The following is a 25384-nucleotide window of genomic DNA, read 5'->3' on the forward strand; positions in this document are numbered from 1 at the left end:
CATGATACTCAGGAGGCTGAGGCAGGAGAATGGTGTGAACACGGGAGGTGGAGCTTACAGTGAGTGGAGATTGCGCCACTGCACTCTAGCCTGGGTGACAGAGCAAGACTGTCTTTAGAAAAAAAAAAAAGAGAGAGAAAAGAAAGAAGAAAGAAAGAAAGAGCGAAAGAGCGAGCTGCTAGTCCTTTGTGAGTGGTGGACACGAGCCAGCTACCGCCTCCATTTCTTAGTCCTGCTGTGCCTATAAGAGTAGCAACCCACATTCCTGGAGCAGCTGGCTGATGTCAGAGTGAGCATCAGGGACCTTGTCCTCAAAAAATTTGACGTGGTACATTTTGGTCAGTCTGGTGGTGCCTGAGGGATCAATACGGAGACTGCCTTGGTTTTGATCCACTTGGCAGCAGTGGCTTCCTCCAGCAGCATCCACTGGAAGATTTAAAGAGACAGACCTTCCCCCTTGTTTGTAGCTGGATATTTGAGGAAATCTTTGGTAGTTCACTAACTGGTCATATAGATAAAGGAAGAGCAACTTCAGTGACAAGAAATACACATTTTGCAAAAGCAGTTTGAAAAAGTCACAAACTGATGGATCCAGCCTTTAACAAGAGAAAATCCACAGTCCCAGAGGAGGAGAAGCCCTTGATTTTAAGAGTTACCACATTATGATACTCAGAATATCCAGTTTTTAGCAAAAAATTATAGAACATATAAAGAAACAGAATAATATGGCCTATTCACAGGAGAAAAGAACTTGGCATAAACTATGTCTGTAAAAGCTCAGACATTTGAATTATTAGTCAAAGACATTAAAGCAGCTGTCTTAAATATTCTCAGTGAACTAAAGGAAGTCGCTGACAAATAACTAAATAATATAGGAAAATTACACATGAGCAAATTAGATTATTAATAGAGATAGAAATTATATATTTTTTAAAAATCAAAAAGAAACTGGAGGTGAAAAGTACATAACTGAAATAAAAAGTTCATTAAAAGAGTTCAACAGATTTGAGCAAGCAGAAGAAAGGATCAGCTAACTTGAAGACAACTGAAATTACCCTGTCTGAGGAACAGAAAAAAAAAGCATGAAGGAAAATGAACAGAGCGTGAAGGATCTGTGAGATACCATCAAGGGTACCAACATATGCAACACAGGAGTCTCCAAAGGAGAAGAGAAGGAAAGAGGCAGAAAAATACAGTGTTCCCCCATTATCAGCCGTTTTGTTTTCTGCACTTTCAGTTACCTTTGGGCAACCACAGTCCAATAATATTAAATGGAAAATTCCAGAAATAAACAATTCACAAGTTTTAAATTGTGTGTAGTTCTGAGTAGCATGATGAAATGTCATTCTGCCCTGCTCTGCCCACGCAGGACATGAATAATCACTTTGTCCAGCATATCCATGCTGTATACACTATCTGCCCATTAATGTACAGGAAAAAAAACATACTGTATAGAGTGTGGTACAATCTACAGTTTCAGATATTCACTGGGATTCTTGGAACGTATCCCCCACAGATAATGGTGGAGCAAGAGACTACTGTATTTAAAGAAATAATGGCTGAAAACTTTCTGAATCTAATTAAAGAAATGAATCTACACATCCAAGGAGCTCAACGAATTCCAAGCAGGCTATACGCCAAAAGATCTATGCCAAGACACATTACAGTTAGATTGTCAAGACATATACAACGAGAGAATTTTGAAGGCAGGCAGAGAGAAGTGACTAATCACAATCAAGGGGTCCTTAATAAAATTATCAGGTGATTTCCCAATAGAAACTAAGGAGGCTCAAAGGCAGTGGGGTGACATATTTAAATGCCCTGGAAGGGGGAAAATACCTGTCAACCAAGAATTCTGTATGTGACAAATCTATCCTTCCAGAATGAAGCAATAACTAAGACATTCTCAGATAGACAAAAGTTGAGGGAATTCATTACCAGTAGACCTACCCTAAAAGAAACGTTAAAGAAATTATTTAGTCTTAAATGAAGAGACACTAGACAGTAACTCAAAACCATACAAATAAACAAACAACATTGGTAAAGAAATAGAGAACATAGGTAAATATACAAGTCAATAATATTGTACTTTTGGCTTATAACTCTTTTTTTTCTATAAAATTTAAAAGTCAAATGTATAATACAATAACTATAAACATTGTTAATGGGCACACACTGTATAAAGATGTAATCATTGACAACAGCAATATAGAGGGTGATGGATGGAGATGGATAAAAGCAGTGTTTGTGTACTATTGAAACTAAGTTGGAGCTGACTGTAGTGGCTTACACCTGTAATCCCAGCCTTTGGGAGGCTAAAGTGGGAGGATCGTGTGAGACCAGGAGTTCAAGTCCAGCCTGGGCAATATAGTGATACCCCATTTCCACAAAAAACAATTTAAAATTAGCTAAGTGTGGTGATGTGTGCCTGTAGTCCTAGTTACTTGGAAGGTTGAGGTGGAAAGATTGCTTGAGCCCAGGAGTAGGAGGTTGCAGTGAATTAAGACTATGCACTCCAGCCTGGGCAACAGACTGAGTCCTGTCTCAAAAAAAAAATTCTAAGTTGGTATTCAAACTAGGGTGTTATAAGTTTAAGACATTAATTATTATCCCCAATGTAACCATTCGGAAGATAATTAGAAAATGTACAAAAAGGAAAGAACAAAGGGATCAAAATGGAACATTATAAACATTCAACTAAAGAATTTTTAAATGGGCAGGAATTGAGAAATAAAAAATATATATGATATACAGAATGCAAAAAGCTAAATAGCAGAAGTGAATCATTTCTCATCAGTAATTACTTTAAACATTATATATATAGCTTGAACTTTTTAATTAAAAATCAGAGATTGGGAGATTGGATTTTTAAAAAGCTGAATGTGGACAAAGATGCTGAGTTAAAGGAGGTTGTCTTCCCTACCAAGTAATGGAGAAGCTCCAGGGCCCCAAGATACGGTGGGTCCCAGGGGAAAGGGGGAGGAGTGAGGATGGGGTTGGGATGTGAGGTTAAGCACAAGGGTGGTAGCTAAGTGTCCATATATGGAACATGTTGCTGACCCCACACAGCAAGCAGCTAGCCTCTGCCAACCCACAGGAGATAAGAAGGGTCTGATGTCAGGATACCAGAGGTATGGCAGGTGGGAGAATGGGGGACGCGCTAGAAAGGAAAGAGTGGGGTTTGTGACCATAATACTGAATAACTAGAGTCTTTTGTGGGAGAGAGATGAACTACTTACTTCTCAGAACTTATGAAGCTATGGGAAGTAAGATGACAAGAAATTAGTGCAGGGATAGACAAACTGACAAGTGGAATTGACTACACAGCCCAGAAATAGACTCAAGTATGCGCATAAATGGAGCTGAGGACATAGGTAGCTTTTTATGCCAGTGGGGATCAATGAATGGAGCTGGAAACAATACAAATCCATAGAGGAAAGAATGAAGTTAGATCTCTACCTCACACCATACACTGAAATCAACAAAAGATAAAGACTTGGCTCTCAAAATCAAAACTTAAAACCTTTAGTAGAAATAACAGATGGCTATCTTTTAGATATTTTGGTGGAAAGATTCATTAATCAAGAACTAAAAGCATTCCTTTTACAATATGAATAAACATGACTATATTGTAATGCATGATCTGGTTTCTAGAATGGCATATTAAATTAAGCATGGAGTTAAGCTGCACATGGACAGACTCTATCTGTAATTCACCCAACTGACAAAAGGTGTGTATAAAGAATATATAAAAACTCATATAAATCAATGAGAAGCACAAAGAGTCCAATGGAAAAATGGACTAGGGACATGAGCAAGTGCTTCATGGAAGAGAAAACTCGCATGGCTCACATGTGTTCAGATTCATTAATAATCAGGAAAATACTGGAGGAGGCCACAATAAGCCACCAGTTCACACTATTCGACTGTCAATTCCAAGTGTGGAGAGGACACGAAGCAATAGGACTTCTTATAGCCTGCTGTGAGAGTGTAACATGTGCAACACCTTTAAAAAATAGTGGCCTTATCTCTGAGAGCTGGACATTCTAGCAATTGCACCACTAGGAATAGCCCCGGGAGAAATGGTTGCACCTGTACAACAGGAGATCTGTCAAGATTGAGCTGCACAGCCGGGTAGCGAAAAACTGGAAACCGTCTCCATGCCCAACCATAGCAGAGCGGGTAATTAAGTGCGGTATGGGGTGGAACAGCCACAGAAGCAAACGTGAACAGACTACAGCGACACGCAGTATGGACAGACCTTGACAATTCAGTATTAAGTGAAGAAAGTGATTCCCCAAAGATTCCAGATATTACATACATACAATGTCCTTTCTGTTAAAAAAAAAAAAAAAGAAAAAGGAAAAAGTAACCAATGTATTGCATGTATGTACTCTTCAGGAATATTATACATCTCTCTCTCTATACACACACACACACACACACACACACACACACACACACACACACATCCATCTAAGGAACAAAATTTAAAGGCAAGCAAGAGAATGAAGAACATGAGCGGGGTGCAAGGACTTGGAATGGGGGCCCTGACAGCAGACAAAAACGATGTCAGACTCTGCTTTTGTTTTTGGTGCTTCCTCCATTATCATAAATAAACAAAATACAGAGTCAGTGAAGGAAGCAGGTCACTCAGATCAAGGATGCATCAGTGTTCCTACCCAGGACTGGGATTAGTGTGACTCTGGGCACCTGGGATCCAAAACAAGGGGAAAGAGGCAACTACCATTCACTACGCCAGACGCTGGCAGTGACGTTCACAACTCCAGGAGCTCACACATGACCTTCTTGGGAAGCGATATGAATATCCCTCATATCCTTGTGAGGAATAGGGGCTCGGAGTGGATTAAAAACTTACGAGGTTACAGAACCAGCAGCATCTCCACACTGGCCTAGAACCCAGGTCTGTCTGATGCCAAAGTCCAAATGCAGGTTACGGTGCCAATTAGCTCCTGATCGCTCTGCTAAGAGGAGCTTTGGATTCCTGCAAAGAGTGAGAGACGGGGGCCTGGGATGCCTCTGGGGGATATCAGAGCAGCAGGATCAGACGCAGGTCCTGGACTGAGCCCGCAGCTAAGAGAAGCAGCTCACAGGCCGGGTCTGGGGGTGCAGGCCAGTCCCCATCAGACTCTCCGTGACTGTGGCCACTGGAGTTAAGGGCCAGGGTGTGACCTTCCATGGTCAGAATGGGGCTCTCCTAAGTGGAGTGAAAGACAAACCTTAGATCTTCAGGTGGGTCCTTCTGAATCTCTGGGGCCACAGAAGGAAAACTGGGCACTGCAGCCTGATGGGGATGGGAGGGGTCAAGTTGTGCAGCCTCCCTCTCGCTGCGCAGCCTCTTGGGAGCGAGCGCGCAGGACGTCTGCGAGGACCTGCGCCCTTAGCCTTACACCCTTTGCTGGGTGTGTGAGTGCTCAGCTCTCAGTGCAGACGCGGGACATCTGTGAGGACCTGCGCCCTTAGCCTTACACCCTTTGCTGGGTGTGTGAGTGCTCAGCTCTCAGTGCAGACGCGGGACATCTGTGAGGACCTGCGCCCTTAGCCTTACACCCTTTGCTGGGTGTGTGAGTGCTCAGCTCTCAGTGCACAGAGACAGCCCGATGGTAGCTGCATCTGCCCTCCTTTCCTCTCCGAGCTCCTCTGCTCTGCCCGAGCTGACCTCTGGGTATGGGTCCAGACCTGCCCACACATCCTGCGCTGTGTCCTCAGTGCTCCCAGCCCTGCCCCACTTGCAGGCTCCCTCACTCAGTTCTCCTTGGACATTTGAATGTGTCTCCAACACACTCTCGTGCTCCACCTTTTTAAAAAATTAATTAATTAATTAATTTTGAGACGTAGTCTTGCTCTGTTGCCTAGGCTGGAGTGCAGTGGCACGATCTTGGCTCACTACAACCTCCACCTCCTGGGTTCAAGAGATTCTCCTGCCTCAGCCTCCCGAGTAACGGGATTACAGGTGGTGCCATCAAACCAGGCCAATTTTTTGTATTTTTAGTAGAGACAGGGTTTTGCCATGTTAGCCAGGATGGTCTCGATCTCCTAACCTCGTGATCTGCCTGCCTAGACCTCCCCACATGCACCATCTTTTGACCATCAGTTAGACGTGCGCACACACACAAACACACACACATTATTTAATCCCACTTGTCTCCTATATGCACAGTTTTCCCAACATTTTATTAAAATTTCAAACATAAACAAGACTGGAAAAGGCTTTACAGAAAAAAAACAAAAAACAAAAAACAAAAAAACCTGAACCCAGCACCTGGATGCCACCAGGGCTAACGATTGTCCTCCGCCCCATCACATAACTGCCCGCCCATCGCCCTGGTCTGCCGCATTTCAGACTGGTTGCAGACGTCCACACACCTCGCTGAGATGCACACACGGTACTTCCGGCACTGCAACACCTATTTTTGTGTTCTGTCTGCTTCTGTCACACACACACACGTGTTTCATAGTTGAAAATATTTTCTGTCCCCGACTTTTTCTTCTATTCCACACCCGTCTTTGATGTTGTTCCACAGGACCCTTCCTGTAGACGGAGTGCCCGTGTCCCCCAGATTCACATGCTAAAGTCCTAACCCGAGGGTTGTGTGTCATAAAGCAGAGCCTTTGGTGTCAGCTCACGAACGAGGGACCCCGATGACAGGATTCGTCCAGTGTCTTTAGAACAGGCATCCGAGTCGGACCTCACTCTCAACTCCCTGTGTGTGAGGACAACCAGAGGAGGCCATCGGAGGACCAGGAAGGGGCTCTCACCAGACACCAGATCTGCCGGCGCCTTGACCTGGGACTTTCCAGGCTCTGGAATGGTGAGAAATACATGTTTGTTGCCTAAGCCCCTGGTGCATGGTACTTCTGTGGAAGCAGGCGGAACAGACTAGAACACCTATGAATGCTTACAATTAGTCAAACAAGCAACTCAGAGTATTGTTGCAACCTCCACTGTGGAGGAAGACTACTTGGTGCTCACTGGAGGGAAGAGGCCAGCAGCTTTGGGGATACCCCAGACGGCGAGGTCCTTTCTAGATGCCAAACAGCGGCAGGACTCAGGCTCAAGCCCTGGCGGGGAGACAGGAGCTCCTCATGATCCCCTCTGCTAGGAAGCAGAGGAGGAAGGAAAGACCACCTGTCAGCAAAGCAGAGTCTTACTTTGGCGGGGAGCTCACAACAGGCCATGAAGGCTCCAAAGTTCTGCAAGCACCATTACCATGGTTTCTGCTTGTCAGCAGATCCCAGGAACAGGTAGCTCCTGGGAGGTTGTGTGAGTGCTCAGAAGTGTACCACACAACAGACACCACCTGGGCATGAGTCTCACATGGAAAGCACCCTTGATGCTTGCTAGTGGGATAATACAAAGGAACGGCCCCAGCCTCCAGTGGAAAATTAATACAAGCCACTGAATGAGGCGCTGGGGATTAGGGTCTTCACAAGGGCAATCCTGCTCCCTATTCCCACTTTCATTCCAGCTGGTCAGCCTGAATCCACCCATTCCCTTCAACATCCCACAGCAAACACGCAGACCAGAATATCCCCATAAGTCTGTCTAATATCCACCACTAGAGACACTATAAATTCCTACACATTTCCCACTAAAATAGACCTGTGATTAGCAACATCACACCGCACAGGCACTTAATGGATGGATTTTCCCCCCGTGGCAAAGCGTGACACGATTTAAACAAAGTCCCTGATCGCTACAAACTGATGTTTGTAATGTGCCCAGTGCCCAGCAGGCAGAGCCTGAAATAAAAGGCTGTGAGGGAGTCTATAAGGTGGACCAGCTGGATCCAAACTGTTAGGTGACCATGGAAGCATTTTCTGTGACAAGAAAAAGGGTTAATGGCAAGTTATCGCCTGTTGCATCTAGAGGCTTTGTAAACTTATGTGTTGTTAGTGTAACACTTTTCACGTTAAACGAGGTTAGGTTAGCTCATTCTCCTATGGAGAAGACTCGATTGAAATGAAGACAGCTTCCAACAAAGAGGAGTATGATTTAAGGATGGAGTGGTTTATGCCCATCAGACAGAACAATGTAGAGTTTAAAAAGCAGGTCCTAAAGAGGTGTATAACATGATTATAATTTCATTTAGAAAATGGGTCTCATACACAGAAAAAATGTTAAAAGGGAAGCTGCAGGAGGTGCCAATCAAAATGCCTGCAGTAGCCATTGGTGGGTGGGAGGACTGTGAGTGAGTTAGGTTTTTACACCAAGAATTTTTGTTTTCCATTTTGAATGTGTACTGATAAAACATATATATTTTTTCAAAGTGAAAATTTACAATCCTGGTCACAATCAATTTTCTATCATTCTTGCCAGAAACGGATCAAAGAGAAAATGTCTTAGTTTTTACCTAATATCAGAACCATAGTCAGGCTATACTTCGAAGTAAAATTCAGCATAACCTGGATTCACTAAATCAAAGAAAACCAATTTAGAAGAAACATTAGTGGGTTGTGTGAAAGAGCATTTTCACACTAAGTGATATTTAATCCTTGATGGCTGAAACCAGGCACAACTCTTAAGCAATTCTCAGGTTTGAGAAACTGATGAACGGGGCACATCTCCTGGGCGGCCTTTCTCTGACCCAGGAAGCTGCCTGCCTCTTGAGCTGCAGAACCCGGCTGGCCTTCCCTGGCCTGGAACTCTGGCACTGCCCCCAGAGCGTTACCATGAAGGGCAGAGCTTCTGGGGCACTCAGGAAGAGCAAGACAGGAACTTCTGTCCTCTGCTCAGCTGGGGGAGACTGACTTACTGGGGCTCCCTGTGGAGTTGGGATGCAGGGAAAACACTATGGGCCGCTCTCAAAATAAGGTGTATGTTTAACGCAACTTTGCTCCAAATTTCAGGTTTCCTGGAACTGAAACAAAATGTATTTTCCATATAAATTTTAAATAAACTTACATGAAAAAATTAACTTTAAAAATTGTCAGAACTTTTAGAAATGAAAAAACCTGAGAATGTGCCTGTCAGACATTAAAGTGTAGCTCAGGAAGGTCCAGTAATTAAAACAGCATGGTTTAGGACACAGATCAACAAGACAGAAATAAACGTGTAGAAACAGATCTGAGTCTAGTGCTTATGGCAAGCACTAGAAAAGGGGGCCTTTGAATTAGATGGGAAAGGTGTATTGTTTCATAAACAAGGTGGTAACCATTAGTTAAGTCTTTGAGATAAAATAACCTTAGCTCTCTCCCTGTATGCAAAAGTAAGTTCAGGATGGCTCGAAAATCAAAATATAAGGAAAACCAAAAAAGAAAAATTATGAAAATATCAGCAAAGAGTTCTAGATGATATTTGTAAAACTCTGGAGTAAGAAACACTTTTTAAAGTAAGACAGGAACATTTGACAACTTTGACTTCAGAAAAATTTATGACCTTCACATTGCAAAAGACATGATAAACACAAAATTTTAAGAGACAGACTGAAAGAAATACATTGGAAACACATAGATCACAGAAGTATTATCCCTAATGTGCAAAGACCACTTAATATTGACAATACAAACAACTCCATTTAAAAGTGTGCAAACATTTGAAAAGCTAATTCATACAAGAGGAACTGTGAAACAGTAAAAAGAGAATGACGATATGTTCAGTGTCATTAGTAACAATTAGAGAGAAAACAATATTGTCAGTGTCTGCCAACACTGGCACAAAGGTGCTTCTTGCAATTTTGTTTGCAAAACCTAAACTTGGCCATAAACTTAATATCCCGTAGTGAACAACGGTTGACTAAGCCACGGTATATGCACATCATGAAAGAGGGTGAAGTTCCTCACAAGAAGAAAACACATCTCACATCTCTGTGAAACGCCATGCACGTAATCCACGCCAGCCACGCACGTAATCCACGCCAGCCACGCACGTAATCGACGCCAGCCACGCACGTAATCCACGCCAGCCACGCACGTAATCCACGCCAGCCACACACGTAATCCACGCCAGCCACGCACGTAATCCATGCCAGCCACGCACGTAATCCATGCTAGTCATGCACGTAATCCATGCCAGTCATGCACGTAATCCATGCCATACTGTTGAAGAAATCAAAAGAGGAAGCTGCAAAATGATTCATATGGTGTACGGTAACCTCTCAACGTGAGTGAGTATGTAGAGAGAAAAAACATGTATTTACCCTCTATTATTAAAACGGCATTTTGAGGTGGTATTCAGGAAGGGAGGTGCAGAATATTTTTAACTTATGTACTATGGTATTTAAACTGATACAATGAGCGTGTCATAAGGTTTTAAGTTCTAAGTATAAGTTAGGTATTCAATTCTCCCCCATCTAAATGTTGCTCCACGGCCAGACACAGTGGCTCATGTCTGTAGTCCCAGCACTTTAGGGGGCTGAGGCGGGCAAATCACTTGAGCTCAGGAGTTTGAGACCAGCCTGGGCAACATGGTGAAACCCCATCTCTACAAAAGTTGGCTCAGCGTGGTGGCATGAGCCTGTGGTCCCAGCTACTTGGGAGGCTGAGGTGGGTGGATTGCGAGAACCCAAGTGGCAAAGGTTGTAGTGAGCTGAGATTGTGCCACTGCACTGCAGCCTGGGTGAGACAGTAAGACCCTGTCTCAAAAAAATAATAAATAATAATTTTAAAAATGTTGCTCCATGATCCAGGGCAGCTGGGTTGGGAGGATGAGGCCAGCTGGGTGCACTGATCCGTGAGGGGGAGACCCAGGAGGCATGCGGTGACCTCAGCAGTCTGGGGTCCCAGGTGCCTCTAGAGGAACCCCGAGCAGCTCTGAGCCATGAGGTGTGGGTGCTCCTTCTTCCCAGCACGAGGAGCCTCCCTCACACACCCTCCCTGAATAATGTCGGTCCTGTCTCTGGGCGTATGTCCACTGGGCCCTCCATGGTTTGGCCATCTGGCCCCGCTCAGCAGCATGACCTAATGGAATGGTGGCAGAGACCCCAGAGGACCTGGGCCAGGACAGCTGCAGCTGCTGGGTGCCCAGAGTAGAGGACGGGGCTGTTCTGTGCAGGCTGAGGTGGGCGCTTCCCCTGTGGGGCCAGCTGGGACTCCCTGCAGTGACAGGAGGAGTATGGCAGGCAGGGTGGGGACCGGGATGTGATGTGAGGGCAGGAAGGAGGCTGTGTCAGTGTGAGAGAGAGTGTGTGTGCATTTGACTGTGTGCGAGAGAGAGTGTGTGTGTATGTGCACACGTGCATGCCTGTGTCTGTGCACCTGGAGTGCTTTGAGACAATGATTCTTATCTTTCCATTTCATTTCATTTTAGACTGTATTAAATGGTTCTGGATGAAACTTATTGTAGAGGGTAGGAGTGCAATATCTAAACCCTGAAACCCTGGGAAATGATGTATAAAGTTGCTTTTTAAAATATAAAGTTAGTATGTCTTCATTTTATGGAAAGGAAAATGAAATTGCAAACAAAGAGTAAATAACTTAGCATCATGTGTGAGTAGATTTCCTATTACTCTATGTTCTGTGACAAGTGTATCCTGTACTTGAGATTCTCTGTACTTGAGATATCCTGTACTTGAGATTCATAACAAATGCATAACAAAAGAATATGCATTTATTATGGCTGCACAATATTATTTCATCAAGGAACAGGGTACCCTTTAGAATGTATGCTTAAAACCGGATCATGGTCCTCTTTATAATGGTCCTCTTTCAGCTTTCGTAGTTTGGAGGGTGAAAAAGTGGTGTGCAGTTGGGCTGGAATTGTGCAGTGTTGGGGCAGAGCTGTCATTAGTGGATATATTTAGAGTTGAAACGACAAGACCTAATTCTCAATGAATCTCTATTAGAAACATTAAAATACATTCAGGCTCACAACATTACATGTGTTTAAAGAAAGAAAATAACTACACTTGGCCTTATTTTTGTGTATACGTTCAAATGTTATTTATGAAGAATTCTGTAATTTTTTTCAAGTAAGATAAGTGCAATACGCTACATGAATGGCTATAAATGTTAAGTGAAACATTTCTACTTTCCATTATGTCATCAGCTTCTTGGAAGACATTAAATAGAGGACATACTTTTCTAAGTAATTCTAGTTCAGGCAAGGGTACAACTATGTTTCAGACAGATAAAACATTCCCATTAAACTTACAAACTTACCCAAGTGAAGATAGACTTGGGGCATCATCTGTTTCCTGTGGGAAAGTGAAGCAAAATTCATAGGATGAACAAAGACCTTGTTGACATTCAACTTATTCTCAAAATTCAAGTTCATTACTAGTCAGTTCTGAGTAACGGTACATTAAGAATGCCTGGACATGGAATAGGATCTCAGTGGTGGGACATCACCCTTCCTCCCAATCCTTGTATTATGGGCTGAACTATATCCTCCTCCAAATTCATAGGTTGACATCCTGACAGCCAGTGACCTAGAATGTGGCTGTATGAGGAGACAGGGTATTGAAAGAGGTAACTGATGTTAGATGAGGCTATTACGGTAAACCCTAATCCAGAGTGACTGGTGTCCTTATAAGAAGCAGAGATGATGACAGAGACACAAACAGAGGGAAGACTGTGGGAGGACACAGAGAACAGGTGGCCATGTACAAGGCAAGCAGAGAGGCCTTGGGAGAAACCAACCCAGCAGACACTGTGCTCTGGGACTTCCAGCCTCCAGATATGTGAGAAAACACATTTCTTGTTTCAACACCCCATGTGTGGTTCCTGCTTGTGGAATCTCTAGCAAAGAAAAACACCTGTTATATGTGCACACACATTGTTTTCAGTGCTCTTGGGTAAGAACCTGGGAGTGGGAGTGCTGGGTTATATGATAAGTATATGCTCAGCATCTGAAGCTTTGCCAGAGCGCCTGCCGACATGGCATCATCTTTCATCCCCATGAGCAATGGATGAGACTTTCAATTCTCCCACCTCTTCACCAACACTTGGTATTGTTCATCTTCCTTTTAATTTTTTTTTTAGAGACAGAGTCTTGCTTTCATTGCTCTTGGGTAAGAATCGGGGAGTGAGAGCGTTGGGTCATATCAAAAGTACCTACTCAGCATCAGAAGGTTTGCCAAACTGCTTGGTGATGTGGCATCATCTTTCATCCCCATTAGCAATGGATGAGACTTCCAGTTCTCCCACATCTTCACCAACACTTGGTGTTGTTCATCTTTTTAAAAATCTATTTTTTTAGACATAGGTTGCCCAGGCTGGTCTCAAACTCCTGGCCTCAAACAATCCTTCTGCCTCCTTGGACTCCCAAAGTGCTGGGATTTCAGGTGTGAGCCACTATGCCTGGTTTACATTGCAAATCATTTTTTATTGTAGCCTTTCTAACATGGGTGCCATGCTATCTTATTGGGGCTTTTGCTTGTGGATCCCTGATGGTAAATGATGTTGAGCACCATGTGCTTTGTCATTCATATTACGGCCTTGGGGAAGTTTTGTGTTCAAATCTTTTGCCCAATTAAAAACAGAGTTTTCTTGTTAATGAGTTTTGAAAATTCTTTAAATATTCTGGATACAAGTATATGACTTGTAAATATTTTATTTCAGTCTGTGGCTTATATTTTCGTTCTCTTAATGGTGTCAATTGAAGGGAAATTTTTAAATGCTTAAAGTCAAATTATTCGTTTTTTCAGAAAGTGTTTTTAGTATCTATCAAAGAAAACATTGCCTAACAGAAGATCACAAAGATATCCTATGGAGGGAGGCGCAGAGGTGGACAAGATGGCGGCAGCAGCTGCCCGGGCAGGAGGCACCGCAGTGGTGGTGGTGGCGGTGGTGGGGCTGGCGGGGGTTCCAGCTGTGGGACAGGCAGAGGCCGTAGCGGCGTGTTGGATAAATGGAAGATAGATGATATGCCTGTAAAAACTGACAAGTGGGATGGATCAGCTGTGAAAACTCTGGATGATTCTGCCAAAAAGGCACTTCTGGAAAAATACAAATATGTGGAGAATTTTTGTCTAATCGATGGTCACCTCACTATCTATACAATCTCCTGTTGCTTTGCCATAGTGGCTGTGACTTGGGATTATACGCATCCCTTTCCAGAGTCCAAGCCCGTTTTGGCTTTGTGCCTCATATCCTGTTCTGTGATGATGGGAATTCTGACCATTTAGACCTTATCTGAGATCACCATCTTTCTCGTGGCCCACAGAAAAGAGCCTACAGGAGTGGATTCTGGTAATATCTGGGAGCTGCCCTCCAGTCTTAAAAGGTTTGATGGCAAATACACCCTGAAGCTGACCTTCATCAGTAGGAGAACAAAACAGCAGCGGGAAGCCCAGTTCACCAAGTCTATTGCTGAGTTTTGACCCGAGTGGGACACTGGTCATGGATGCATGAGCCTGCAATGTCCAGGCTCCATGACAGTCTCACCATAGGAAGAAACATTAAATAGCCAATTCTAAAGGTAGTCCTCTTTCTGCTGGATCTTGCTGAATTACTGAACCGGGTGGTGGGGGAGATAAAAATAACTTAAAATGGGTAAAGTAAGAACTGTTAAAAAGTCCATGTTTTGTCCTGAAATTTTAGTCTATTCTGGATAAACACGATTTTCTGACACAGATATGAGAAGTTGTAGCTCTGATGTCTAGCTGTAGTCACCTCGGTATTCTGTTTGCATTATTTTAATTTGCTTTTCTGCAAAAGCATTTTTGCTAAAAGTTGTACAGACTTTTCCCTTTGTACCTACCAATACTTTATATACTATAGCTTTGTGCCATGCAGCATTTTAAGATACAATTTAAAAAAATTATTAATGTGGGCCAGGCGCGGTGGCTCAAGCCTGTAATCCCAGCACTTTGGGAGGCCGAGACGGGCGGATCACGAGGTCAGGAGATCGAGACCATCCTGGCTAACATGGTGAAACCCCGTCTCTACTAAAAAATACAAAAAAAAAAAAAAAAAAAAAAACTAGCCGGGTGAGGTGGCGGGCGCCTGTAGTCCCAGCTACCAGGGAGGCTGAGGCAGAAGAATGGCGTAAACTCGGGAGGCGGAGCTTGCAGTGAGCTGAGATCCGGCCACTGCACTCCAGCCTGGGCGACAGAGCGAGACTCGGTCTCAAAAAAAAAAAAAAAAAAAAAAAAAAAATTAATGTGTTGCTGACACTATTAATTCCTATTTGAACAGTTAATGTGTTACTGACTCAATTAATTCCTATTTCCTGTTTCCTTGAAGAATTCAGGACACAACTCCTTCTGTATGACAGCTTTCCTTCACACACTATTTTTGTGGGTGTGTATATATCTCACTTGGGGAAAATTTTAAAAACACATTTCAAAAACACATAGCTTTTTAATTTATTTGAAACAGACCTTCTGCCTGTTACATTTTGTGCTCTTAGCCAATTTAAGAGGTCGACTGTATACTTAGTGTTAAAAAAATATATTCTATGAGTTTTCTAGGGATGTTAAACTTTTCTCTAAATATGAGGTCTGTGATGGATTCTGCATTGCTTTCTACGTGGTACTGAGCTGTGAGTGTTTGGCATGTGGTTATCAAGCTGCTGCAGCACATTCATTAGAGATGCTTCCATTTCTCGCCTGGGCGCGGTGGCTCAAGCCTGTAATCCCAGGACTTTGGGAGGCCGAGACGGGCGGATCACGAGGTCAGGAGATGGAGACCATCCTGGTTAACATGGTGAAACCCCATCTCTACCAAAAAAAAATACAAAAAACTAGCCAGGCGAGGTGGCGGGCGCCTGTAGTCCCAGCTACTCGGGAGGCTGAGGCAGGAGAATGGCGTGAACTCGGGAGGCGGAGCTTGCAGTGAGCTGAGATCCGGTCACTGCACTACAGCCTGGGCGACAGAGCGAGACTCCGTCTTTAAAAAAACAAAAAGAAAAAAGAAATGCTTCCATTTCTCCCCATTGCCTTGTCTTGGCACCTTCCATTTAAGCCAAACAGCAGAAATGTTAAGAAGGGCTTGTTTCCGGAGTTTCCAGTTTGTTCCATTCATCTACTCAGGCTGTCTTCTTGGAACAACGTTGTCTGCAGCTGCAGGCCCACTCCGAGGGGAGGCGATGGACTGCAGGTCTGTGGAGCGCAGCACAGGGCTGTGCCACGGACGCGGGTGCCAGTGAAGTCACGCTCACTTTCAGACGGAATTCTCCTCCCCGAGGTGAACAGAACCAAGGGAGTCGTTTTTATAGGATTGTCCTGTAGCCCACAGAGATGCGGGCTTGGGATTCAACCTCATGCTGAGCGGATCTTCTCTGCTTCAGACCAAGCGTCATGTGGCTTCACGCGAGAGTGACTGTAAATCATCATCTACAGCGAGACGCTGTGGAGAGACTGAGGGACTCACAATTGCACCTGGGCAGCAGGTGTCCACGCGGACAATCGCAGGCAGAGAAAATCCCGTGAGCCCGTGTGCCACATGCAGTGAGGGAACTTTGGTGGCTGAGTCTGGGTGGGGGAGGGCTGGGGGCTCGATCGGTTTCCACTGAGTGTGTCTCCAAATCTTCTCTGGAAGTGCAGGCAAGGGGCAAGGCTTGGACGCCAGTGTCGCTGTTCCTCTAGGCTGGGCTGATCCCCTTTCATTTCCAAGTCTCAAGAGCCTGTTCCCTGAAGTCCTGGGGAAGTGTGGTGAGGTGGCCCCGCCCCACAGAGAAGGGGAAGTCACCTGTAACCTCCAGAAGTCGGCCGCCTCACAAAGCCTGCTCAAAAGAATTTCCCCACAGCCTAGCACAGTGGCTCATGCTTGTAATCTCACTGCCATGGGAGGCTGAGGCCAGAGGCTTGCTTGAGACCAGAAGTTCCAAACCAACGTGGGGAACAGAGTGAGACCCCATCTCTTAATAAGGCTGGGTGTGGTGGCACACTCCTGTACTTTCAGCTACTCGGGAGGCTGAGATAGAAAGAACACTTCAGCCCGGGAGGTGGAGGCTGCAGTGAGCCCTGATCCCACCACTGCAATCCATCCTGGGTGACAGAGTGAGATCCCATCTCTAAAAATAAATAATGACCCAGCAGAAACCACTGGAATCCAGCCCCAGAGCAGGAACAGAAATACGTGGCCCTAAAGCTAGCAGCCGTGCTGGTCTTTTCCTGTGACGGACAGACACGGAGTCCATGTAACACACACACACCATTCACACACACACACGTGACCACACACCACACACAAAACCACACCCCCATAAACACACACCCCAACATACCTGCACATGTGTCCACACACACATCTCTATCCCCATCTGTCTCCTACACACAGTCCTTCCTCAGCATTTTATTTTAAAAACATAGTACATGGATTCTGCCATGGCTAACAATTTCCCTCTGTTCTTTATCACAGCACTGTCCCTCGCTGTGTCTTCTGGGCACTTCAGAGACTGCCCTGGGCATCTGCCCATCACCGCAGCCTGACGGTGGCGCTCCAGTGTGGGGGCTCCCGCTTTGGTACCCGTCTGTGTCTCTCACCCACAGCTGGGAAGCGTTCCTGCCTCTCACTCCATCTCTCTTCTGCGCTCCCCCCATCATTCCCATGGGAGCAGCACCCTTGGACACAGAGTGCTTCCATTCTGAATACCGCCTTAACCTCAGCTTGGGGGACCTCAGACCACACATTCTCCACGCGGCCCTGTCCTCGCGTTCCAGTGCTGGTGACTGCAACTTACCCGTGCCGTCGAACCCCCTTCCGGGTGAACAGTACTGGAGAACGGACTGGGGCGCCTGTAAATCTGCAGGGAGTCCCTGGCATTGACTCTGGTGGGGCAAGCAAAAGGAGAGAAACACATCTCAGCTTTGTCGGGGACTCAGGGTAGCACTGGAGGCCACAGAGTGTCCTGTAAGCACCACTGCTGTGAGACCCACATGTCTCAGAACCTGGAGACCAGCAGCTCCCAGGAAGTTGTGTGAGTGCTCCCGGGTTACTGCACAGTGGGAAACAGAAGGAGCTTCTGGTGTAAAGGACCAGGACTCCTTCCCACTTGGATTCTGTAAAGCAGTGCCTCCCGCAGTGTGACAGCCCCGCCCTAGACCAGAGCCTTGGACAGGTTGTGTCCTCAGTCAGTGTAGTTGGGCTACACTGAGCTACAAGGTGACTGTAATTTTATAAAACACCACGTCACACATGTCACAGGGGCTTCAGGTGGGTCAGGTGACTTTCATTTTTACCTGGGAATCTTTGCTATTCCCTCATTTTCTACAATGTATATACGTTGATTTGGCAATCGTTACACAACTTTAGTTTTTCATTATGGTTTTAGAGAGAAAGTTTGCATTCTGCTTATAGTTATGTTTCTATTAATCTTGTCCAAAATGCATCATAGAGAAAGCATTTTTATATTTTACTTAAAAGACCACAGTTACATGGTAGTTCAAAGTGAAATCCAAGTGCTTCAGATCGACACAGTAGTTTTGCCAATCACCCTTCTGAGAAAAGCAATTTCATAGAAGACTTAATGGGTCGTTTGAAAGGGAATGAACTTTTCCCAATAAGCCATACACCTTGACTGCTGAACTAAGCAAAAGTCTACATGAATTCTCTGCAGGTGTGATAACTACCAACAGGGCCTTGTCCAGATCCAGGGAAGCTCTCCATCCCCTGGCTGTGGAGTAAGGGATGGTGACTTTTCCAGGGACACAGGCCCTGTCTCTTCTGCCCGGGAAGGTTTGGGCCGAGCCCCTGCTGGTGTCTGTGAGGGCTGGGGCTGGTGCACACCTGGGGAAGCGGGGCTGCGTGCCACTTCCTGGCCATGGTGGAGAGTCTGGCTTCTGGGACCTTTGCTGCTTCTCTGTGGGGGCTGTGATGTGGGCCCCTCCCTATGGAGAGTGTGTAACTAAAGTAACTGCAACTTGAATTCCATGTGTCTAGGAACTGGACAAAGTCATTTGAAAGCTCATATGGAAAAATAAATGTGTAAGAATCGTTGAAAGTAAATGAAAAATGAAAAAATCTTTAGAGGCTTATTTGCCTGCAGGATATTAAAATATAGTAGCTAAATAAGGTTCCATAATTCAAACAGATAGTGCAGCTCCAGGATATAGACCCATGAGACAGAGACGACCATCCAGACACAGACCTGGGCCTGTGTTTAGGGAATCACAGTGAACCATGAAAGGGGTCTTTCAATTTGAGGGGGAAAGGTGCAATATTTAATACACAAGGTGAAAACCACTAGTTACTTTGTTGGGATAAAATAACCTTATCTCTTATCTCCCTGAATACAACAATAATTCCAAGTGGCCTGAAAAATCAAAATGTAAAAGAAACAAATCAAAATATGAATAATGTCTTCATCCTCCTCCAGCTCCTCTGCAAAGAAATAGAGAACACAAATAAAAAACAATATGCTCTCTGCTGCTCCCCCCGGGGCAGTAGAAGAAGGAAGAGGGCCGGGGGTCCCCTGCCCGCACTCTCCATGATGCCAGAGACGGCAAGGTGGCCAGGCGGCAACAGTGCAAGACAACACTGGAGCGACCTCAATTTCCACTGTGCCTCCCCCCAGAGCCTAAGCAGCTCCAAGCCTGTGGCGCCCAGCACTGAAACAAGGAGATGACGGCTCAGCCAAGGCATTTAGGATGGAAACCAGTTAGTTTCAATATTCAGGACGGCATGTTTGCTGCTGAAGGGGTGTGAACTACCCTTCCGATCTCCACCACACAACACAACTGTTTTGGGAAGCAAGTGAAAGCGTGCAGGGCCGATGGCAGACGGGAGACAGTGCTGACGTGCAGCTCCCACCAGGACAGAGAGAACAGCATGTGGAGACTCACACTGCGGACTTCTGCCCCAGGAACCACCACAGGACCGTACCAGAAAAATAACAACAACAAATCACAGAGCCTTGAAAGAAGCTGCAGGCTGCTGCGATTCCACAGGACAGGTGACAGTTTTGCTGCTCTCTCGAAAGTGCTACCTCCCGGCTGGAGGCCAACCAGCTCGGGACATAACAGCAACTCATGACAGAACAACCCTGCTCCTTGGAAGGAGAAAACGAGAGCTAATTCCACCTCCTGCAGCATCCTGGATAACCAGAGGTCCTGAGTCTGTCCACGTGACAACTTCACTGCTAGAATAACCAGTCTCTGAGAAAGTCACCACAGTAAACCCGTCGACAGCCGAGGACCCCCACAGAGTCCACTTCAGTCCCCTGTCACCTCCACCGGGGCAGGTGCTGCCATCCACAGCTGGGAGACCTGAGGACGGATCACATCACAGGCCTCTGGGCAGATATTCCCCAGCACCAGACTGGCAGCCCTGCTGGGTGGAGAGACCCAGAAGAACAATAGCAATCACTGCTGTCTGGGTTGCAGGAAGCTCCATCTCCAGGGGAAGGGGAGTGCACAAATCAGGGACCACCCCTTGGGACTAAAGAATCTGACCAGCAGCCCTTGAGTTCCAGATCTTCCCACTGAAATAATCTACACACATGAGAAGGAATCAGACAAGTGATGCTGGTAATACAATGAAACAGGGTTCTTGTCCACCCTCAAAGACCACACTAGCTCCCCAGCAATAGATCCAAACCAAGAAGAAAATCAGAATTCCTGGAAAGAATTCGGAAGGTTGATTATTAAGCTATTCAAGGAGACACCAGAGAAAGGTGAAAACCAACTTAAAGAAATTTATAAATCAGTACAGGTTAGAGATGAAAAGTACTGCAAAGAAATAGAGATCACAAATAAAAAACAAACACAATTTCTGGAAAAGAATGACACACTAAGAGAAAAACAAAATGCATCAGAAAGTTTCAACAGTAGAATTGAATGACTAGAAGAAAGAACTTCAGAGGTCACAAACAGGGCTTTGTAAGTAGACCAATCAGAATAAGGGGAAAAAATAAAAAGAATTTTAAGAAAAGAACAAAGCCTCCAAGAAAGCTGGGATTAGGTTAAATGGCCATACCCAAATATAATTAGTGTTATTGAGGAAGAAGAGAAATCTACAAATTTGGAAAACTTATTTTATGGAATAATCAACAAAACCTTCCCTGGCCTTGCTAGAGTTCTAGACGTCCAAAGACAAGAAGCTCAAAGAACACCTGGGAAATCATTGCAAAAAGATCATCACCCAGGCACATAGTCATCAGGTTATCTGAAGTCAAGACATATGAAACAAACGGAAGAGCTGTGAGGCAAAACATCTAGTAACCTATAAAGGAAAACCTCTCATATTAGCAGCAGATTTCTCAGCAGAAACTCTATAGACTACAAGGTATTTGGGTCCTATCTCTAGCCTCTTAAAACAAAATAATTAACAGCCAATAATTTTGTATTCAGCAAAATTAAGTTTCCTAAATGAAGTAGAGATAAAGTCATTTTCAGACAAACAACTGCTGATAGAATTAGCCACTGCCAAGCCAGTAGTACAAGAAATGCTAAAAGAAGTTCTAAATCTGAAACCTCAAAATACACCAAAATAGAACCTCCTTAAAGCATAAATCTCACAGGGCCAATAAAACAATAGAACAAAGAAAAACACCACAACTACCATGATGAATAAAACACTACCTCACATTTCAATAGTAACATTGAATATAAATGGTCTAAGTGTTCCACTTAAAAGATACAGAATAGCAGAATGGGGAAGAATATATCAACCAAGTATCTGGTGTTTTCTAGAGCCTCACCTAATACATAAGGACTCACAGAAACTTGAGGTAAAGGGGTAGAATAAGATATTTCATGAAAATGGAAATCAAAAGCAAGCTGGAGTAACTATTCTAATGTCAGACAAACAGAATTTAAAGCAACAACAGCTAAGACAGACAAAGAGGGACATTATATCGTGATAAAAGGATCACTCCAATAGGAAAATATCACAATCCATGCCGGGCACGGTGGCTCAAGCCTGTAATCCCAGCACTTTGGGAGGCCGAGACGGGCGGATCACGAGGTCAGGAGATCGAGACCATCCTGGTGAACACGGTGAAACCCTGTCTCTACTAAAAAATACAAAAAACTAGCCGGGCGAGGTGGCGGGCGCCTGTAGTCCCAGCTACTCGGGAGGCTGAGGCAGGAGAATGGCGTAAACCTGGGAGGCAGAGCTTCCAGTGAGCTGAGATCCAGCCACTGCACCCCAGCCTGGGCGACAGAGCAAGACTCCGTCTCAAAAAAAAAAAAAAAGGAAAATATCACAATCCTAAATATATATGCACCTAACATGTGATGTCCCACATTTATAAAACAATTATTATTAGATATAAGAAATTAGAATGACAACACAATAATAGTAGGGGACTTAATACTCTATGGACAGCCCTAGACAGGTCATCAAGACAGAAAGTCAACAAAGAAACAATGGACTTAAACTATACCGTAGAACAAACGGACTTGACAGATATTTACAGAAAATTCTGCCCAACAAGCGCACTATGTACACTCTTTCCATCAGTACATGGAACGTTCTCCAATATACATCATATGACAGATCACAAAACAAGTCTCCATGAAGGTAAGAAAATAAAAATTATCTTAAGTATTTTTCCAGACCACAGTGGAATAAAGTGGAAATGACTTCCAAAAGAAACCCTCAAAACTACAGAAATACATGGAAATTAAATAATTGCTCCTGAATGATCTTTGGATCAATAATCAAATCAAGAGGGAAATTAAAACATTCTTCCAACTGAACAATAATAGTGACACAACTCATCAAAACCTCTACGGCTGGGCGCAGTGGCTCATGTCTGTGATCCACCACGTTGGGAGGCCGAGGTAGGCGGATCACCTGAGGTCGGGAGTTTGACATCAGTCTGACCAAAATGATGAAACCCCACCTCTACTACAAATACAAAAATTAGCTGGGTGTGGTGGCGCACACTATTATCCCAGCTACTCGGGAGGCTGAGGCAGGAGAACTGCTTGAACCTGGGAGGTAGAGGTTGCAGTGAGCTGAGATTGCACCATGGCTCTCCAGCCCGGGCAACAGAGCAAGACTCCATTTCAAAAAAACAAACAAAAACACCCCTAGGACACAGCAAAAGAGATGCTAAGATGATCATTCATAGCATTAAATGCTTCTATCAAAAAGTCGGAAAGAGCATAAACAGACAATCTAAGGTCACACCTGAAGTAAATAGAGAAACAAGAACAAAACAAACCCAAACCCAGCAGATGAAAAGAAATAACAAAGATCAAAGCAGAATTAAATGAAATTGAAACAAACAAACAAAGAAACAAAAACCCCACAAGATAAATGAAACAAAAAGCTGGTTCTTTGGAAAGATAAACAAAATTGATAGACAATTAGCAAAACTCACCAAGGAAAGAAGAGAGAAGATCCAAGGAAGCTCAATTAGAAACGGAATGAGAGATACTACAACTGATACCACAGAAATACAAAGATCGTTTAAGGCTACTATGAACACCTTTTTGCACACAAACCAGAAGATCTAGTGCAGATGGATACATTCCTGGACATATACAACCCTCCTAGACTAAACCAGGAAGAAACAGAAATTCTTAGCATATCAATAGCAAGTAGTGAGATTGAAACAGTAATTTAAAAATTGCCAAAAAAACAAGTTCAGGGTGAATTCACAGCATTCAAAGAAGAATTAGTGCCAATCTTATGGAAACGATTCCAAAAGATAAAGAGGGATTCCTCTGTAAATCATTTCATGAAGCCAGTAGCACCCTAATACCAAAACCAGGAAACGACATAACAAAAACAGAAAACTACAGACCAATATCCCCCATGAATATGGATGCAAAATTCCTCAACAAAATACTAGCTAGCCGAATCAAACAGCATAACAAAAAGATCACACACCATGGTCAAGCGGGTTGCATAACAGGGATGCAGGAATGGTTTAACACATGCAAGTCAATAAATGTGACACTTCACATAAACAGAATTAAAAAAAAAATCCGAGATGATTTCAATAGATGCAGGAAAACGATGTGACAAAATGTAGCATGCTTTTATAATTAAATCACTCAGCAATTTCAGCAAAGAAGGGACATACCTCAAGGTAATCAAAGCCCTCTATGACAAACCCACAGCCAACATTATCCTGAATGAGGAAAAGTCGAAGGCCCTGCCCCTGAGAACTGGAGCAAGACACTTGTTCACTTTTATCACTTCTATTCAACACAGTACTGGAAGTCCTAGCCACAGTAATCGGAGAAGAGAAAGAAATAGGTCTGGAGTTTGAGACTGGCCTGGCCAACATGGTGAACCCTGTCTCCACCAAAAATACAAAAGTTAGCTGAGTGTGGTGGCGGGTGCCTGTAATCCCAGCTAAACGAGTGGCTGAGGCAGGAGAATCACTTGAACCCAGGAGGCGGAGGTTGCAGTGAGCCAATATCATGCCAATGCACTCCATCTTTGGCAACAAGAGTGAAACTCCATCTCAAAAAGAAAAAAAAATTTTTTTAAGAGAAAGAAATAAAGAGCATTGAAATAGGTAAACAGGAAGTCAAACTGTCGCTATTCTCTGACAATATGATCATATACCAGGGAAACCCTAAAGACTCATCCAAACGCTAATAGATCTCATAAATGAATTCAGTCAAATTTCAGGATACAAAATCAATTCACACAAATCAGTAACACTGCTATGTGCCAACAATGACCAAGCTGAGAATCAAATGGAAAAGTCAATCCTTTTTGCCACAGCTGCAAAAGAAACAAAGAAAAAAAACAAAAAAACAAAAACAACTTAGGAATACACCTAATGCAAGAGGTGAAAGAGCTATACAAAAAAAGTACAAAAGACTGCTGAAAGAAATCATAGACAACACCAATAAATAGAAACACATCCCATGCTCATGGTTGGGTAGAATCAGTATTGTGAAAATGACTATTGTGAAAAAAGCAAACTAAAAATTCAATGCAATTCCCATCAAAATATCATCATCATCCTTCACATAACCAAAACAAAAAACAAAACAAAACAAAAAAACGTAAAATTCTTATGGAATGAATAAAGACCACACATAGCCAAATAAGACTAATGAAAAAGAACAAATCTGGAGGCATCACATTACCCGATTCTGAACTATACTACAAGGCTATAATTACCAAAAGAGCACGGTACTGATATAAAAATAGGAATGTAGACGAATTGGACGGAATAGAAAACTCAGAACTAAAGCCAAATACTTACAGCCAACTGAGCTTCGACAGAGCAAACAGAAACATCACGTGGGGAAAGGACACTCTATTCAACAAATGGTGCTGGGATCATTTGCAAGCCACATGCAGAAGAATGAAGCTGGATCCTCAACTCTTTCCTAATACAAAAATCAACTCAAGATGGATCAAAGACTGAAATCTAAGACCCAAAACCATAAAAATATCGACAAGAGAACATCGCAAAAACTCTTCTAGACACTGGCTTAGGCAAAGAGTTCATGACCAAGAATCTAAAACCAAATGCGACAAAAACAAAGATGAATTGATGGGATTTCATTAAACTAAAAAGCTTGTGCACAGCAAAAGAAATAATCAGCAGAGTAAGCAG

General features: G+C 43.9%; 1 protein-coding gene and 1 pseudogene across 11 annotated transcripts in view; one reads left to right on the forward strand and one right to left on the reverse strand.

Moving 5' to 3' along the window:
• Positions 1-25384, reverse strand: part of ZDHHC11 (zDHHC palmitoyltransferase 11) — a 125488-nt gene that overhangs the window by 7709 nt on the left and 92395 nt on the right. For 5 of the 11 annotated variants that reach the window (XM_065546037.2, XM_073993051.1, XM_065546043.2 and 2 more), the window contains 2 exons: positions 17588-17675; positions 12121-12155 (listed from right to left, as the gene is read on the reverse strand). The exons of 2 other annotated variants lie outside the window; for them this stretch is intronic. In XM_065546037.2, the coding sequence (XP_065402109.1) occupies positions 12121-12155; positions 17588-17675 (123 nt within the window). The remainder of the gene's footprint in view (positions 1-12120; positions 12156-17587; positions 17676-25384) is intronic. 4 more of the 11 variants (XM_065546044.2, XM_065546040.2, XM_065546041.2 and 1 more) reach the window with 1 other exon arrangement.
• On the forward strand, positions 13546-14368 carry LOC102135700 (signal peptidase complex subunit 2 pseudogene; annotated as a pseudogene).

The sequence above is a fragment of the Macaca fascicularis genome, chromosome 6 (genome assembly GCF_037993035.2).
Source record: "Macaca fascicularis isolate 582-1 chromosome 6, T2T-MFA8v1.1".
NCBI classification, from domain to species: domain Eukaryota; kingdom Metazoa; phylum Chordata; class Mammalia; order Primates; family Cercopithecidae; genus Macaca; species Macaca fascicularis.